At 33.5% G+C, this 19,380-nt stretch overlaps 2 protein-coding genes across 2 annotated transcripts in view; one reads left to right on the top strand and one right to left on the bottom strand.

Annotated features, from left to right (window-relative positions):
- Window positions 1-19,380, top strand: part of LOC115890887 (serine/threonine-protein phosphatase rdgC) — a 494,608-nt gene that overhangs the window by 131,056 nt on the left and 344,172 nt on the right. The window lies entirely within an intron of this gene.
- LOC115890888 lies at window positions 350-3,616 on the bottom strand. Its single transcript, XM_030911239.1, has 3 exons — window positions 3,422-3,616; window positions 1,139-3,117; window positions 350-1,069 (listed from the first exon to the last, which is right to left on the bottom strand). Exons 2-3 carry the CDS (start codon window positions 3,114-3,116, stop codon window positions 777-779), a joined length of 2,271 nt encoding a protein of 756 aa, XP_030767099.1. The 5' UTR covers window position 3,117; window positions 3,422-3,616; the 3' UTR covers window positions 350-776.

A 19,380-nucleotide genomic window follows, 5' to 3' on the forward strand; every position in this document is an offset into this window, starting at 1 on the left:
TTACTTTTGTGCCTAGGCGTTAAAATGACAAAAGTTAATATCTGAGATGTTGGAAAAAAATCCTTTTGATCTGAAGCGAACAACTTTTTTTGTGGAATATATTGGTGACGGATGTGGAAAAATGACACGCGCCGTAGAATTGTTAATGTTATTGGTATCACAGATAACACAGTGCAATCTCTCTAGTAAATGGACGGCTTTATCAATATAAATAGTAGATTTTTATTGCGTAAACAAGCACGTGATAAGAATAACCAAACCAAACCTGTACATTTTATGTAAATTTGCCTATAATTGGAGAACTATTACATGTAACGTTGTAAAAATATATATAGGGTGGAGGGGGGCAGGTTCGGACGGTTTTGGATAAGGTGATATTTTACTTTTATTTTTGCCAAATTAAATGTTTTAGAGATGGCAATAGCTTGGTTGATATGTTTTAAAACCAATAATTTAGCAGATGCCAATAAAACCTGCATCGTTTTTTGAAAAAATTAAAATTACAAATGTGTTGCATTTGTCCAAAGGTGCCCCATGGTGGGGCAGTTTTGGACACCCATGGGGTACATCCGGACATATACTTCACAAACACTTTTTTCTTTGAAATATCATTATTTAGTAACATAAAAACTTATAACCTAAAGGAACTTCAAAAATAAACATGTAAACACATAGGAAATTTAGCACTTAAACCTACAAAATTAAATTCCTAATATTAATAACAAGAAAAAACAATAATAATAACATAAATGAATAAGTTTCTGTTAAATAGTGGGTTATTTTAAATTAAAAGAACTAAAATTAACGTTAAATTTTAAAAAACTAGCCAAGCGAGCATTCCCAGCAACTGTATTTGGTTTGGGCAGTTTTGACTCTATGTCACATCTTGCGACATTTGAAATATCATCCACAAAAGGAAAATGGAAACGGTTCTGCGAGTGCCTCAAATATTTTATAACAAACTCGCCGTATTCTGCAAGCTCTATTACTTGTCCGACATAATACACAACTGTTTTTTTTGTGGGGAATCTTACAAGAACAAAGTCGTCACATGAAATTGTCTCGTCATCTAGAAAAAACAAAATAATTCTTTATGAAAGATACTGAACCGTTAGAAAAATAAAGCAAACATTTTTACCTAGAAGTTTAGTGAATTCATCGCAGTCAGATTCCATGCCAGTATCCGAGTCAGATGGAGACTCGAGGAATCTGTTTTTCTTTTTCATTGCTTTAAAATATTCTGATTCAGAATCTGAAGATGTGGGACTTTCGTTAGCTCTTTTCGTTACTTTTCTTAAAGTCTTTTTAGTTTGCTTCTCTTGAACATTTAGTTTGGTTTTTAGGGATTTTTTTTTCAATTTTGTTACGCTTGTTTGAATCACTAACTTTTTTTTGGTTTCACTCTTGTCTAGTTTTTGCCTTCTAATGTCTTCTAATTCTTCAACTCGAATTTTCTCTGGGGTGCTTGTGTAAATTCTAGATTTTCCTATACGAGATTTCCTGTTAGTTTTTCGTGGCGGTGCTTTTGGGAACGATTTAACATCTGATGGCTTAACAATAGGATGCACAGAAATAATATTAACAGGTGGTTTTGTTACTACATCGATGATTTCATCAATTATTGAACGAATCATGGCTGTTGTTTTAACTTCATTGGTTACACAATGAACGGACACATCATTTAAAGATGTAAGATGATCAGAAGCGGAAGGCGGATGATCAGAAGAGGTGGACGGAATATTGGAACTGTTAATTGAATGATTGAAAGATGTAGATGGTTGATTAAGATGGTCGTTCGGCTGTGACGTAAGATCTCCGGTACTTTCAGGTTGAGGCCGGTCTGTGGCGTAGGCTCCAAAGAAGTCACTGTCAGAGAAAATAAGCCTATTAATGGGCCACAAACCGGTGCTTGAAAATCCGCTTGTAATGTTTTTTGGTGTAAAACTTTGAAGATAGGGTTCTGACGTCAGCTTAGCGATGTCATAAATTGTTATCGGTGCTCCTGGATTGTTCAGGATATGATCATTAAAAGAGACTTTGCATTTTTGCTTAAATGGTCCATACACTGCTTTGTCAAGAGGCTGCATCTTATGTGTACAGTGTGGCGGGAATGACAACAGTACAATACCATGATCCCTGGAATAATTAATAGCCTCCACTGACACATGAGTCTCATGGTTGTCCATTAACAAAAGTATGGGATTCGTTGGACTGCTCTGAGTATGGTTGCTGATATGTCCTAATAATCTTACAAATAACTGAGCAGTCATCCACCCAGACTTTGAGCCGTACCCTATGGCACCAGGAGTTGAACCATTCAAAAAATGTTTTTTTATTCGAACCCGAGGATATATATACATTGGGGGAATTGTGTTACCTGTAGCAGATATAATGCCGCAAAATGTAACTAATGTGCCCCTTTCTCCAGAAACACATTGTCCTACAACTCTTTTACCAGTTTCTGCAACTACTTTGGGAGCCTGAATTACTGTGGATATACCAGTCTCATCCGTATTCCAAATACGATTAGGAAGAAACCCGTATTTAATTTGCACATCAGAGTAATTCTTAAAAAAGTCTTCAACATTATATTTGTTAAATGCTGACGCACGTGCCACACTGGTGTTTTCGGGCTTCCTTAATGATAGCCTTGGATGCCGCTTCATAAATGAGCGCATCCATTCGACACCAGCTATTTCATTTGTTTTCCATTGTTGAGGAAAATGTTTTCCTAATTTAACTGCATATTCATAAGCTAATTTGCGAGTTGCCTGATAGGTCAAACCATATAAAATTTGTGATGATTGCTTAAGATATGATTCTAGCTCATTTTCTTCAGGCACAGAAAATACTTGCCTTGTCGCATATTTTGATAAGCCAATACTTGGCAACGAATCCTCATCACTACTCTCATTTCCAGAATCAGAAAAGGCATTTTGTCCCCTGGCAGTCCTGGCTTTTTTAACTCTGTCTTGAAGCGTTGATTTTTTCACCCCATGTTTAGTGCTAGCAATACGTATGGAAATTTTATTTTGTAGTACATCTAGAACCGCTGTTCGAATTTTTGCTTCGGAAACCACGGGTTCGTTTCGCTTCCTAACATAGTTTCTAACCATCCTTAAAATAATAAGTATATCATTTATAATCTGAGTACAAATGGGTGTATTAATGTTTAGTAGCCTGTATATGTGGGGCACCACCGGACAGTCCGAATATGCCCCACTTTCCACTGTCCGGATGTGCCCCACATGTAGAAAATTCAAACAACCGAAAAAATATTCAAATTACGCGCTTGTGGATTCTTGAAAGATAGGTTATGTGATATAAAACTATCATACTTTCTAGGCATATTCCTTTAAAACAATGAAATTACAACACTCAATCGTGTAAAACCTTACAAGTTAATATACATAATACTTACTTGAGGTCACTATATATTTATTTCGGTAATAACTTTAAGATTTCTTTAGGTACCGGCACAAAATTTTAGCTCGCAACATGAAAGAACCACTATTACCACCTGTTAAAATGCGAAAACGTATTTAGTTTTGGAAAGCGGTAAATTTAAAATGTCCGGAGGTGCCCCATGTCCGAACGTGCCCCACTCTACCCTAAAATGTATTTTTACCATGCACTTACCTAATATGTAGAAATACCTTCCTAATTATTTTTCTGCAAAAAAAACTCGTAAAATGTGTCTGTAAAAAATAGTGTAAAATTACTATAATTTTTATCAGCGTAGTTTTTTGAAAATCCAGATATTAATGTAGCAGATTAGATTGACTGAAAGAGAAGTGTAAAAAGTTAAATACGCTTAACGTTTCAGGATGGTCTTTGAATCAAGCATATTTTGTTGGTTAGTCATTTTTAATTTTTAAATTTCTCCTTCAGTGGCCAAATAGCCTTTAAAAATGAATTAATATGAAAAGCTGAATCTTTAAAAAATATTGCAAAAGCTAAATTTTCTTTGGCCTACAAACATGATAAATAGTAAAGCGAAAGTTGGGAATGCGATATCAAAGTTAAACCATTCTTTAACAAGTTTTAAAATAAACTTGAATGATTATCTTAAAACGATGAATGATGGTTAAAACAATTTATAATTCTGTAAGTGCCATGTTGAATTTATAGACGAAAAGCTGCTACCTAGAATAAGTGTAACAGTAATTTGATAATTTTTCTTTAAAAACTTTCTTGAGTACTTTTACAAATTAAAAATGATAAATGACAATTTTAATTTAGAGTCAACTTTTGAAGATGTGAAAGTGTTAATTGAACAAACTTTCAAGGTTTTCAAAAATGCAGTTTGGGCTGAAAAATTAGATGAAGGGATTAGTTTATAGCTGTTTTATTACGAACAAATTAATTATCTATATTATAAATTAATAAATCCTTTAAAATTTCTAGTTCGAAAATCGATTAATAGAACTCATATTGAGTAGTTTATCAAATCTGACCATTTTTAATTTATTAACTGATTTATAATAAAGTCCATAATTTCCAAAACTAATTATATTGAAATAGACTTTAATACTAGTATTAAACATAACTTATACAGGGTGAGTTTTAATTAAGTGCAAATATTTTCAGGGCTGGTAGATCTCGATAAAAGAAACATAACATATTTTCTCTTTATCGTGTTTCAGTTATACAGGGTGTTTCAAAAAACATGTGCCATCTCTCGTGGGGAGATTCCTCACGTAAAAATAAGATTTATTTTTCATATCAACATAGGTCCGATTCTACTTTGTTTCCTAGCTACAGGGTGTTAAAATCTCGATTTATTATAATTTTCTCCCAAGTACTTTTTGCGTTTTGAATGATTTTTTGAGGGTAAAAGTTACTATAAATACGACATATTTTAAGGCTAAAAAAGTGTCGTCATATTCACCAGGGATTAATGGGGGGGTGTATATGGATTATCACTGGAATATTTTTCTAAAAAAAGCTTGTACGCCATTGAAACGGTTCGACAACTGCCTAGAAATAAGGTAAAAAATGTTTTAAAAGAGTTCTTGTGCCAAAATGCCTTCTATACACTGGATGAGTTTTTTGAATTGGATGTAGATTTAATTTATAACTTTGACGTGATGTAACATTTATATTTAGTTTTCTTTCATGTCTTTTGATTTTTTCTGTCTTATATTTTGTTTTTTTCTTCTAGCTTTTAAATATTATAGTGTTAGTTTATAGTTAGAATATTATTAATTTAAGTACTGTTAATACCTTTTGTTTTGCATTATGTGACAGTGTTTCCATGCCCATATGGGACTTCTATGTATTTTGGGAAATAAAGATTACTTACTTACCTACACAGAGAAAACACTACCATATCTACAAAGATAATATCACTACCTAACCAAACCAAAGAAACACTATTTTCCCCATTCCTCGACTATATTAGTGTTTGAATCGACATGATATTGCTTTCGGAATATACACTATCACTGTCTCAACTATAAGAATTAATTAATTGGTTTCCAATAAATCATTTAACGATAAGATCAATTGGATTTCCATAGGAGTGTATTTTTGTTGCAAATATTATATTGAATGAACTTAACCTTATTTGAAGCAATTTGACTATGTCTTGAAATTAAATTTTCATTGTTCTTGGCGAGATTTTACTTTTTTAATATAAAAATTTAATATAAAATATCCTTTCTTATATTTCATTTTACACATTTTTATGTGAAAAGCATTTGACAGCCGTACACCTGCTATATGTACGAATTTTCTGTTTAATAGTGTTTAAAGCTTGTCAGGCCAAGGAGTAAGGAGACCACCCGTTCGTCGACCGGAGTTATGCTCCATCATCAGGACGACTTTGGCAAGCTCCAGGGCCCAGTCACTCTTATGGAGCATTAAATTAGAAATTAACGATTCAGCCCACTATTGATGGTGCTAATTGACGTCGTGTATTTATGTATTTTTTATGGTCGCAGAACAGTTCGTCGTGTATGTATAGTTGCTTCAACCGTTACAATTGACTCGGTCTTTAAATTCATTTTATGAATTTTGCGATTGATCCCTCTTCCGTCCACATAGTACTTCAAATACTCCTTTATTATACTTATTATACTCCTTTTTTTATGCTTCAAATTATGTTTAAGCTGGTTTTATTCTGTTTTTAATACAAAATGTATTTCTATCGTGCTTTTTATTGTATTCCGACGAACTTTTTCATATTATATTATTCAAAGGTAGCCATATTTCTTAGTGCTTCTTGAACTATACAACTGTGATGAACTGCAACGAGATGAATTTTCAAAGTAAAAGCAGCCTGTAGGATAAATTTTACATATACGTTGTAACAGGCTGAACTCATAATTCATTACCACAAAGATATAATTCTCATAAAGGTATCTGGTGGTCTAGGGGATATGGCTCTCGCCTAGCAACACGAAAGCACAGAACACACTAAAGAAGAACGCTAACTCCCATGCATTTTTTAGTTTCAAAACGGTTTCAAATTTGTAAAGAAATCTGTAATCTGTATGTTGAAGTGGCGCCATCTAGCCACCCAGGAAAGTAACAAATGTGGCGGCAAATTTAAATAGATGCAATTTATTTTTAAGCAAGACGTATTGACTTGTTCGCCAGTTAGAGCCAATCAGATTTCTACAAAATAATGTGTAGTCATCTGATTGGTTGACAAACAAGTCAAATGGTAAAAAACAAGGATTTATATATAAAGGTTAAACCAGGTTAAACTATTGTAAAGTGTTAAATGGTTTGCTTATATCATTTTATGTGCATAAAAACCTACAATAAATAATTTATTTTAATTTACACAAAAATTATACCATGAAACATTTTACAAACAAATAAAACAACAGATTAAAAAGTATAATATTTATTATAGTACCAGATTTAAGAACACATAACAAATATCGTTGGAATACAAGAGAAAGTGACGTCCATTAGAAACAATGTTTTATTTATGTGTATTTTTTACATATGGACTTGAACAATTGTGTAATATCATATTGTGAAGTTTATGTACAAAAATATGGAGTTGATCAATTTTTTTTGTAAAAATATATGGCGTTGTAAATATTACATTGTTAAAAAATAAAATTCACGAACATTTGGACTTGGTTAGGTTACCTCACCTCGCTTTCTCGGATTATTAAATAAAATTGTTAGATAAATCAAAAACCTTTAACTTAAACCTTACCTTTAATAGAGATCTTAAAAATCAAACACAAAACAAAGTTCAAAAAAATTCAAAAATACAAAATCACGATTTTAAAATGAAGATTGCAAAAAACACAGCCAAACAACCAGCAAACAGCGAAACGCACATCTCCGTTCAATTGCAAAACACAACTGAAGAAGAAGGAGGAAGCCGGAAACGGAAAACTGATTTGACATACAGAACAATGACAGAACATAATTAATAGGCCTATTTAGGCAACTATAAAAACAATTTTGTACGCAATTGTTAGGCAACTAGAAAAATTAAAATAAAAATACGCCATCTAGCGCCCCAGGAAATTACTACCCCAAAAAAAGATCGTTCAAGTTCGTATATCTCAGTTGACTGGCCCTGCACGAAAGTAGCCGGTTCGAGGCGTGCCGTTGACACGACTTTCTTTATTTAATAAAAAAATTATTTTGACCTTGAAGCTCTGAGCCGCACTCACTCCACTATAGATGGCAGCGGCAGCAAATTATTACATTGACTGATGATTTCTGTAGACGTCCTGTAGTTATTCTGTGGCAAGCTCCAAGTTCCAAACAGAAAACGCATGTCAAGTACATTGTAGTACGCGAGGAATAGATGTTAACGCCATCTAGCGACCTTAGTGTGCGAACACAGTGCAAGCAGGTTTGCCGCTTACTGGTAGTCAGCGCCAATCTGGGCACCTATTCTTGACATCGTTCGCAACTTTGCGTATACGCATCACTTGTATTGTTATAAACAGGGTATCCCAGAAATAAGTGCAAGTATTTTAAGGGGTGGTAGATCTCGATTAGAGGGGGGAATTCTAGTTCCTTGGGAGGAACTACTTCCTCAGTTCTAGTTCCTCCAGAGGAATAGTTCCTTGAACTAGGTCCTTATTTCACAATAGTTCCCGACTAACATTGACATCCTCGTTGCTTGCTAATGGATTTCGTTTTCAGTCAGAACTATTCACCCCCAGTTTACTATTCAACATTATACAGATCATTATAATTTTTATAATGTACGAAATATAAGAAGACGTGTAATTGCATATGTTAAAAACATATAGGTAAGTTTTATAGCAGATAAAAAAAATTAAAGAAACTCAAATCAGAATTTAAAACTATATCACAAATCAATTGGAGGAAATAATACGAAAAATTTACGAAAAAATGTATTTTTCCTCACTTCAAGCTTTTTGTTTTGTCTAACTTCGTTTTATAAGATATTTCTTAATTTTAGGGACATAAAGTAAACATTCCCATAAAATATTTAAAAAAATGTGGTAATTACGCCGCGCCGGCTGTGGCAATAGACAAGGCCGAATCCATCGTCGTCGCCTTGTATTATATCGCGAATCTGCCGACTGAATAGATTCCCGTGAACTAGTCTTTTAATAGTTCCTCTATGTCCGGATCCGATAACATACGGATGGCACTCCCCACGCTTGCCTAGCATCAATCACGCTGGCTGATCCATACGTAAACTAGTCTTTTATTTAGTTCCTCTTGTTCCTTTAAGTCCGGATCCGATAACATACGGCATACGGCTGGCACTCTCCACTCCTGCCTAGCATCGATCGCGCTGGCCCGATCCGTTCGTACGTAAACTAGTCTTGTATTTAGTTTAGTTCCTCTAAGAAGTGTCTAGCCCTAGCAGTCAACTATTACGCTTGACCAATCAGGTTGGTAGCGTGGTTATTTGAAGGGTGTTAATACATTTGTGTTTGTCAAAAACTCTAACGTGATTGGTCGGGCTTAATAGTTGCCTGCTAGGGCTAGACACAAGTGTTCCTCTAGGTCCGGATCCGATAACGTACGGCTGGCTCTCCCCACTCCTGCCTACCATCGGGCTACGCGCGCTAGCCGATCTGTCGCCGTCGCATATTATTCTATATCGGTCACAGTCTCGATCCCGGAACAGGTTCTGAGGTACTGGTTCTTTGAGAAACCAGGAACTAGTTCCTTTCATTCCGGGGTCGGAATAGTTCATTGGAACTAGTTCGTTCACGAACTACACACCTTTAATCTCGATAAAAGAAACATATTTTCTCGTTTTTCAAATAAGTCCAAAATAACGGAGTTATTTTACTTTGAAAATTTCCAAAAAAACAATAATTTTTTGTTAAAATTTTGAGAACCACTGTATCTTTTCTGGATTTTCTTTCTTGTAACTTTAATCTACTACCTATGTTGACATATTATCAAGAAATAATTTTTTTTTAAACAAAAACTAAAAAAAATTCCAAAAAAATTTTCAAAAAATTCCGAATTTTCAAAAAAAAATATTTAGAAAAAAACCTCATAGGCGTGTTTCTGGGGTTGAACTATACTACCAGTTAAGTTAAAATACTTGCACTTATTTCTGGGATACCCTGTATATGGTTACATAGTAGCGCCGCGCCGCGCCGTATAACCTTGAAAAATTAAAGCGTGTTATCAAATCGGCTAGTTCACTATTAGTATTTTAGACTAGTTTAGTTTACTATTTTAGATTAGTTTAGATTAGTATTTTAGCTAGTTTAGTATTTATAGATTTATATTCAGTTAAGATAAAAAATGAAAATAAAAAAATATCACTTTTGGCCAGGTTTATAAACCAAATACATCTATGTGCGGACCCGGCGAGGCGGGCGCGGCGTTTGAATATGGTTTGGTTAGGTTAGGTTAGTTAATCAGGTAAATTTCCTCTTAATTATCTACTTCCGAATCCTTCTCGCATCTCCGAAATAGCGATATACAATACACGTGATGCATATACGCAAAGTTACGCATCTGTGTATTGTTATATGGCTTTTTAGGAGATGCGAGATGCGAGCGATATTTGAAGATGCGAGTGGTCAAGAATAGGTCCCCAGAGACGGCGCTGGTTGCCGGAAAGCAGAAACCTGCCTCCACTATGTTCGTACCCTTACACAATACCAGCAAACATGTGATATTTCCACTGCATCCCAAAAGCATCACAAGTAGTATAGTCATATATCATATAACAAGCGTTGGGCGAACGATAGCGTATTATTAAACAAAATTAGTTACAGTACGTCTAATTAGAGGGCTCAGTTTAACATAAATGAATGTTTTTATTCGCTGATTTGTTCTAAATCGAATACTAAAATGGTGCCAGTTTTAACAATATGTATATATTTAAACTAAAATGATTATAATAGCTCTGCTCACTGCACTATGTTTGTATGAATAGATTTGCTCTCAATAATAAGATTATTGTTGAAAATACTTGATTGTTTTTTTTTCTGTAAATTACTCTTATTTATAAAAATATAACATTAGATGGATGCTGTAAATTTATTTCATTAACACTTAGACTAAAGGAACAAAATAAATCCAAGTATCCGTAAAATGTATCCCTCTCCAAAAAAAATATAGAGAGAACTCAATATATCAACCAAAACCCCTTTCCACATACAACTTCAAAGTTGATGCAGGTACGGATGAAGAGGGTAAACTGTCTTAAGCTTAAATATTAACTAAAAACTTTTTCCTCTACATTGACATATATTTGTTTTACGCCCGGAGTTTTATAAAGTAAATCATTAGTTAGAAAATGTATTTCTTATTTGATTAATAATATAATATCACAGGGTAAATAAAAAATGTTTTAAATTGTGTGTCATAGAATGTTTCCTGCTTCACGGCGTTCTAGATTTGTTCTAAAATAAACAATATTACGTAGGTTATATTTTAAGTTTTTATAAAAAGTGAAAAAAAGGTGTTTTATTGCTTTTCGAAATATTCGCTCTTGAGAGTCCATTTCACTAGTCCGAAAAAGTAGCAAAATAAGCGTTCGGCATTTAACGTTTTATGTAAAATTGGCTAGGTATATTTACACAAATGAAGAAGGAAATTAAAGATAAAGGATTATACTATATCTGTATTGTAGCACAGTTTTAGACAACTTCTTTATTTTTAAGATTTTGACGGTCAAACGTCAACAAAATATTCCTTATGTTTGGACTAAATTTTCTCGAAAATAAAGACATAATTTAAAATTCGGTCACAATGCGGAAATAGATTGAAATTTTGTGATTGCAGTGATACATAATTCATATGGTTTTGTAACAAATTGGTCGCTATTTTGTGGCAAATGCTGAAGCTCTGCAAACCTTAATCAAACCTTGATCAAAGCACGTTTGTTTGGAATTTCGGGTGTGGCTTAACACGACAGGATCGGGCTTAGCCCCCCGTAGGCAGATTTATGAAATATATATTTCCTTCGGCCCCACATCCGCTTTACCCAACCCCTGAGAGCATCCCGAATAGTACAGCGTAATAGACTCTTAAGGTCTATACATCTTTGCAGACGCTTAAACCAATTCTGGAAACATTATTTCCACTTCTTCAGCAGCTTCTTGAGGTGATGAAAATCGATGTCCGCGCATCTTTTGTTTAACACTGGGGAACAAGAAAAAGTCATGAGGCTATAAATCGGGTGAATACGGGCAATGAGACATTAATTCGATGTTTTTCTCCTTCACATATTCAGTTGTTTGACGTGCTTTATGGGAGCTGACATTGTCGTGATGACGAATGATGCAACGTTTTTTGTTCTTTTTCCTTATTTTATCGAAGACCGTTGGCAAACAAATTGATGTATAACATTCGGCATTATCAGTTCTTAGATCGTCCCATGGGATAGTTGCGACGTGTCCAGTTCATCACGGTCATCACCAGATTAGTGGAATTATATTGATAATTGTTTAACTACGTAACTTCCGATAACCAGCGATGTTAAGGCCCATATAAAACAGTATACAGAAGATAACGCGGTTAGGTTTTGTATTCAGTCTTATAGTCAGTCTTGTAACCTGTCAGCCTGTTGGGTTAGTGATGATTGAATTACTGTATGTATACTTGTATTCATTTAAAACTTCCCAATATGGCGGACTTCAGTATGGGAGGCTTAAAAAACCAAGATCTCTAGACTGGAATCGACTGTAGTTCAAATCGTTCAAATTGATAATCTGTGGTAAATCTAATTGAACTCTGACACTTGGCTGACATTGACGTTTACGGCTCTTTTTTTCTAAATATTTTCATTATTTTTTGAGTTTCTATTCATTCTATTCACAGATTCTACTTGATTATGTTTTTTTATTTAACCTGCAGTACTAATTATACATGCTGAGATAAATGTGAAACATTTTTATCCAGTTTGTATGTTAATGGAAATTCTTGCTTTGCGTCAATCACCATTATAAATTTGCCAAAATTGCCAAATCACCATTACAAATGATTAATTCGACGCGAACGAAGTCGCTGGTACACGCTAGTTTGTTTTATATTATGATAATTACACTAACAAAAAATGGGGGTAAAAATGATCCGAATACAATTCGGATCATCCTGTATACAAACAATTTTGACTTGCTTTGTGCCATTACACGCCAATTACTCTATTCAATTTTCTTCGTACACTTTAAACTTACAGTGTAACGTACACCTGTTTAATAAGTTCACGTTATTCAGAGGCATTAAGTTACTTCTACAGAAAATTAGATAATAAACTGATCTTAAGTTACTCGCGGCCGGGCTCTACTCGTAAAATAATTATGTGAATTATTAAGGTGGCGTGTCGGCAATTTTCCATTAAACCTTAAACATACACCTTTAAAGCGCCTTTAAAGTTTCAGGTTTTGATAGGGTTACCGGTTTTAAAATACAGCAGGGAGTTTATTTAGGGAGTTGGAGTTTAATTATACATAAGTTCTAGTTCGATCTTGATGATTATAAAATTATATACTTGCAAAGTGTGGGTTGAAACTCGAGGATTAATAGCAGTCGAGTCATGTTAAAACATTTATGCGGCTTGCGTAAAAGAGGAAAGTTAGATCAAACTAGTCAAATTAAATGCTTAATGCTATGGGACAGGGCGATATAACAATCATTATACTCTAGGTAGCATTTCAACCAATATTTTAAAATTCCAACAGCAGCGCTAGGTACGGCAGAAATCAGAACTGTCCGTCTACTTTATCTAAGGCCGGCGCCGCGCCGTCATTGTTACCGTTCATGTCGATCGCATTGAAATAATACAGTAATGACTATGTCATAATATTTAAGGATTTTGGTTTTTACTAGTACAGTTATTGAAACTATAACACACCTTCTACACTGTTCGGAGAATAGTTCGAAGCAGGGCAAGGTCGCGTTTCGTCGTCTAACTTTGTCGCGTTTCGGCATATCTCCGGTTGTCTTGGCCTATTTCGGTTTGTCTTGACTTACTTTGTTTCTTAAAAGCGCCTCAAAACTACTCGTGAAATTGCGGAGGGATGGGGAGATTTTTTTGGTGTTTCCTGTTGTCTCGTTAAATTTCGTTTCATTTCAAACTGTTTCCACGAGGTGTCGGTATCTATACCCGAGGCAAAGGACTTTTTTCATAAATCTCAATGAAATAAGTAAACCTAGACGTTTCTAACATATCCAAAATTCCTAAGTTTTTTATTATAGGATCTACAGATACCCGACGCATTGTTATCGGGTCCGTATAAAGTAGTAGGAAAAACTTTGAACTTTGAAAACCCCTATTTGCGACAAATTTTTTATTGGTACCCTGGTAAAAGTGTATTCTCCTATGCATTAATATACAGGGTGAGTTTTATACGATGTTCTCTAAGGGTATCTCGGAAACTGGGTTTCTCGTAATCGTGTTTTTCGTTTTTTTCTAATGCCTGTCAATTTTGACATATGATACAAACATATGTTTTTTTAAATGGAAACCATAGTTGGCCAAGACTTCAGAAAAAGCGTATTTTTTAAGCTTTTCAGCGATATAATATAAGCTATAATATGTTTATTTCGAAAAATTACTGGATTATCGCCAATTCTTATCTTTCTTGACTAATTTCACTTAGTTGGGATGATATTCTTATTCTGTTATGGTTTATAACTTATAAAACGACAGAATATTTTATTAAACGGTTCTTTACAGTTTACATTACATAAATTAAAACTTAAAAAAATATTATCACTACATCCACTTTAAGTTATTTTAGAAAATGTTCAAAAACCGCCCTTTTTTTTGAGTATATAAATGCATCTTGTTAAAACTGAATTACTAGCTTTTTTCACACAACGGTCAGTCGACTTTATTAAACTTCTCCCGTACTGCCTCTTTCAGTGCCTCTCTTAATTCATAAGTTCTTTTGTAAATCTTGTTGTTAACCATACCGCTTAAAAAAATCTAAAATGGATTGGTCAGGTGATCAAGGAGGCCCATGCCATTGGTCTACCTCTTCCTATCCCTGAGTTTGCATAATTATGATTTAAATAATTTTTAATATTTCTTTCATTATGGGGGAAAGTAATAAACATCATAACTTTAACTTTTCTAACATGTCTTGAAAACAGTTCTCTAAAAGGCGTAAGTAACGTTCACCGGTTAACGTATCCTCGTAAATGTACTGTCAAGAAAAGTTGAACCAATAATCCTACACGATTTTTTTCATTTGTAAAATTTATATTTACAATTTTTGTTTGTTTTAATTTACAAAGTTTGGATGTGACAGTTTGATATCTCTGAGATCAACGACGATTGAACTTGTTTCCATGGCTAACTAAGTGAAATTGTTTAAAAATGATACGAATTCGAAATACGAAAAATTTATTTTTCGAAGAAAACATAATATAGCTTATATCGCTGAAAAGCTTAAAAATTGGCGCTTTTTATGAAGTCATGGCCAACTGGTTTCCATTTTAAAAAACATATTTTTGTGTCATATGACAAAAATGACAGACTTTAGAAAAAAAAAACGGAGAACACAGTCTCATTAAGGATATGATTATCCACAACTTTTATCTGAAAACTTTTTGTCTAAAATAGATTATAATGGAATTGGGACCATTTTTAAAATAGCCGAAATTTGTTTTTTTCGAAATATCTAGTAAGCCATGGACTTTTCCAAAAATCTGAAATTGAAAATTTATGACCCTACAAAACTGCCAATTCTTTCCCCATTTAAAAGACTCTCTGTCTCCAGTAGTTTCCGAGATACTCATAGAGAACATCGTAGAAAACTCACCCTGTATATAAAAAATAGGTTTTGATTAAAAATATGATGAGCGTAATAATCCTGCAGCCGGATCTTAGACTATAAGAAGGTATTACTAAATTTCGTGCAGAGGTTTCGAAGTAGATATATGGGGAAAGTGACTGTAATCCTAATAACTCATTAATATTAGTGAAATTTCTCCAAAAAGTCCTATATGGGTATTTCGCCAATGCAAGAAAATCTACAAAATAAATTAGTTATTTTTTGTAAACACTGCTGCGTTAATTCAACGGAAACTACTAGTTAGGTTTACAGAGCAGTTAGGTTTACAGATTCTTGAATCAAAACTTTTAGAACGTCAACGATTTTTGTAGACGTATCTGTTTAAAAAAACTAAAGTGTTCTTCGAATAGTTGAATTTAAATATTTTAAATAGTTTTTTTCTTTATTCTTTGTAATTTTTTTTGCTTCCGACGACGGAAAGAGATAAACTTTCCGAAACGTTAAGCATTTTTTTGTTCGTTAGGCAAATTTGTTTATCTGTAAACCTAACTGCTGACAAGTACTTTCCTTTGGATTAACGTTGCAGTGTTTACAAATAATAAGTATTTTATTTTGTAGATTTTCTTGCAGTGGCGAAATACCCATATAGGATTTTTTTGGAGAGATGAATCTGCCACATAGGTATAGACATTTTTTGTTAATGTAATTATCATAATATAGAACAAATAAGGATCCCTAATGAGGTGTTCCACACAAATAAATCTATTAAATAATTGTAGTGTAACAACCCAAATTCGTCAACAAAGTTGAAGAGGTAATATTTTTGCCCAACTGTATAACAAACAATTTAAATGAAAGAAACGTTGTGTTAAATATTTTTTTTATTGTGATTACCTCGGATGCGCCTCGACAGAAGCAATATTTTGGGAAATTTGAGGAGAATAGGCTATGTAAATAGAACGCTAAATTTGTAAATAGCCCTACTTATTTTATTAAATAAAATGAATGGATTGCCGTATCTGCCTGGAATTCACATGTAAAAGAGCACGGCAGAGAAAACCATGATCACTATTCCAGAGAATCTAACTATGCTGTCCTCAACTTTAATAAAAGGGAGATAATAATATAGAAACTGTCCTCATACCTAGGTTTATAGTTCAATACATTCAAAACATGCCACATTTATAGCGTTCAAAACTGAAGAGTTTTTTGTTAGTTTAACGGGTCCCCACCCGTAGGTACGAAGTCCCTTGTTGCGGAATCGACGCTAAAGTTGAAGGTTTGGTGCCAATATCTTATAATTTAATAAATTATAAATTCTTCTATAAGTTATTCTATTTATTGTTTTTGTTTGCCCTTTTGCGAGCTAAGATATTCGCCCATGCACGGTCGAAAATTGTTAGTACACTCAACAAAGCTCTTATTCTCACAAACCACAAACATCGGCACGAAGGAACAGTAAACGATTTTATTTAAATTACTTTTAAACTGACATTATTTACAGCATACATAGATTCCATTAAATGCATACACATGTTATATACCGTGCTGGCAACTGTTACTTTTGGGTCGGCATTTACATGTGTGGAAGTAAATCGCATAGGGATCTTATGAAGTCGGAGTGAGAGAAATGCAACCGACCGAAGTGAAGCGCGACGGTGTGCTGTTGCGGCGTTGCCGATACGCCTTTCCCTATCAAGTAAAGTAAAATCACGATCGCAAACCGCTTATTTTTAAAAGACTTTTTTGCAAGAGATAACTAGATAAAATCATTAGACATGTTTCTTAGCATCTGAAATGGAATTATAAGGATATTGTTAGGGTGTCATTTTTTTTATAACGAGAAAATGTCAGTAATCGCGATAATTTAAAAACTCAACTTTTTAACACATAACAGGTCATAACTCAAGAACCACCTTAGATATTGAAACTTTTTTTTATTTTCAAGATCGGATATTTTACAATATGTTTACATAAGAAAAATTCGATGAGGTTGTTTTTTCCATTCAAAAATTGTAAACAATCCATCCATTTACTTTTAGAGCATAGCAATTTTCAACAATCTAGGGAAAATTTCAACGATTCGTTAATAAATGAACAAATTAAGTATCACGAGACGTAATTAAATCGTGAAGCTGAACGCACGACGTATACCTTTCCCTAGAACTTTAAGTACTGACAGAGGTATTGAATATATAATATAAATCTATCTATATCTATAAATATAAATATGCTATATTCCCTTTCACGTCTCTTAGCGATGTGCACAGTTTCTCGGTTTATTTCACACGTTTGGCAACGTGTTTACTGTTCCCTCTTTGTTCAGTACATTATAAACGCATTGTACTCTTCTTACATACGGAAATTTCGACCCAAGACTAACCTTTGCCAGCCCTTAGTATTGTCTTTGTCAGATCAAATGAATAAGGAAAAGCTTTAGAACAGAATTACAACAAGAAAATAAAATAATATGATTTTGTTAGCATTAGTTAAATAATGAGAAAACATTTACTTTGCCTTTAACAACATTCTTTGTCACAAAACTCAAGAACCAAAATACTAATATCAATGCGTCTCGAATGGTAATCTAGAAGCTATTATTTAACAACTATTTTCCCTAGTCGCCCGTCGTCTGATTTCCCTCTCTCTAGTTGGTGAATAATATTTTTAAAAATCAATTTTTAAATAGGCGCTTCATCTCATAATAGACATAATAAGATTTATTTTAGTCTTTTTAATTTAGATAAAACTGTAATCACAGCTGAATAAAATCCTGCGAATAGAATACTTTGTGCTGCAAAGGCCTTTCAGGAATTTATAATAAACTTTTTCCTTCAGATATCTAAAATTCCTAAAAATATGTGTTTAATAAACTTAAAAAAAGTAAACTATATTTAAGGAATCAATAAAATATAAATAGAACTTAATCAGACACGATATTTTAAAATTCAAAGCCAATTTCAAACTAACTTCTTAATCGAATTTTCATCTTCTGTTGATATTGCCGATCTAGTGTGTTGTGAGTTTAAATTTAATTTAAAAGTTTCTAAACTTAAGAACGGTAGTTAAAGGGTATTTCAAAGTTTTCAAGCTTAATTAACTATGAATATCAGGGCGGTTCGATGAATGATTTCTTAAAGAATCAACGAAAATTTTGATATATTTTACTTTCCTGTCTATATTTTTTAAATATCGATAAAACTATCAAGATAATTTTCATCGATATATCCCAAGTAGCATTTTTGAACATCATCATCATCATCATTTAGCTTATACCGTCCACTGCTGAACAAAAGCCTCCCTTCTCTAGCCATTTCTTTCTATTTTGTGCCATTTGAATCCAGTTTCCAGCCACCCTCTTAATGTCATCTGTCCATCGGCTATCATCTGAGGACCTCCTAGTCGATGGTCGATTTTTGGACACATTTTAGGTAACGTTTCTAATAATCGTGTCTCTCTGTTTCTTAAAACAAAATGGAAACGGTATGCCACAAATAGGAAACATTTTCGAAACCTATATATTTTATATGATTTTATTACGTGTGTTTCCAATGTGGTGGCACTAGCCGTTTCCTGAAATGTTTCGATGCGGAATTAAAACTTTTTGGGGAAACGTTTCGAAACATTTACTGCAATTTGTGCGCAAGATTTTCCCGTTTTCAGCAGCCACTGTTTCTAAATGGAAGAAACAAAATACCAAACTAAAATAGTCTATGTCTGCGTGTGGATTTCAAAATGAAAAAACAATCACCATCAACAATGTCGACCTCCGCCATAATTTTTTTGTCTTAAAATATTTATTTTTAGGTTTTCTCGCACAAAAAATGTCTAGCAAAAGCAAATTCATCGTTTAATTTAATAATGTATTTTCATATTTTTAATGCCCCTTCTATACAGGGTGGTCCGAACTGTATTCCAGAAACTTAACCAGCTTATTCTGCAGATAAAAATAAGTTTGTATAAATGTGTGTCCTAAAATGTTTAGTTTCGGAGATACGGGGTATAGAAGTTTTATTTTTATTTCGATTTTTTTCTAATAATTTCTGAAGTAACGTCAATATATGGATGAAAATTACTGTCTGGGAGTTTTTTGACATGAGAAATTTGATTTTCATGTCAATATGAGTCCTACTTGTAAGGGCGCCAGTTACATAGTTTTTAACTGGTTTGAAGAGTAATAACTTTTCGTCCGTACCTGTAT

The sequence above is a fragment of the Sitophilus oryzae genome, unplaced genomic scaffold (assembly GCF_002938485.1).
Source record: "Sitophilus oryzae breed Bouriz unplaced genomic scaffold, Soryzae_2.0 scaffold_937_pilon_pilon, whole genome shotgun sequence".
NCBI classification, from domain to species: Eukaryota; Metazoa; Arthropoda; class Insecta; order Coleoptera; family Curculionidae; genus Sitophilus; species Sitophilus oryzae.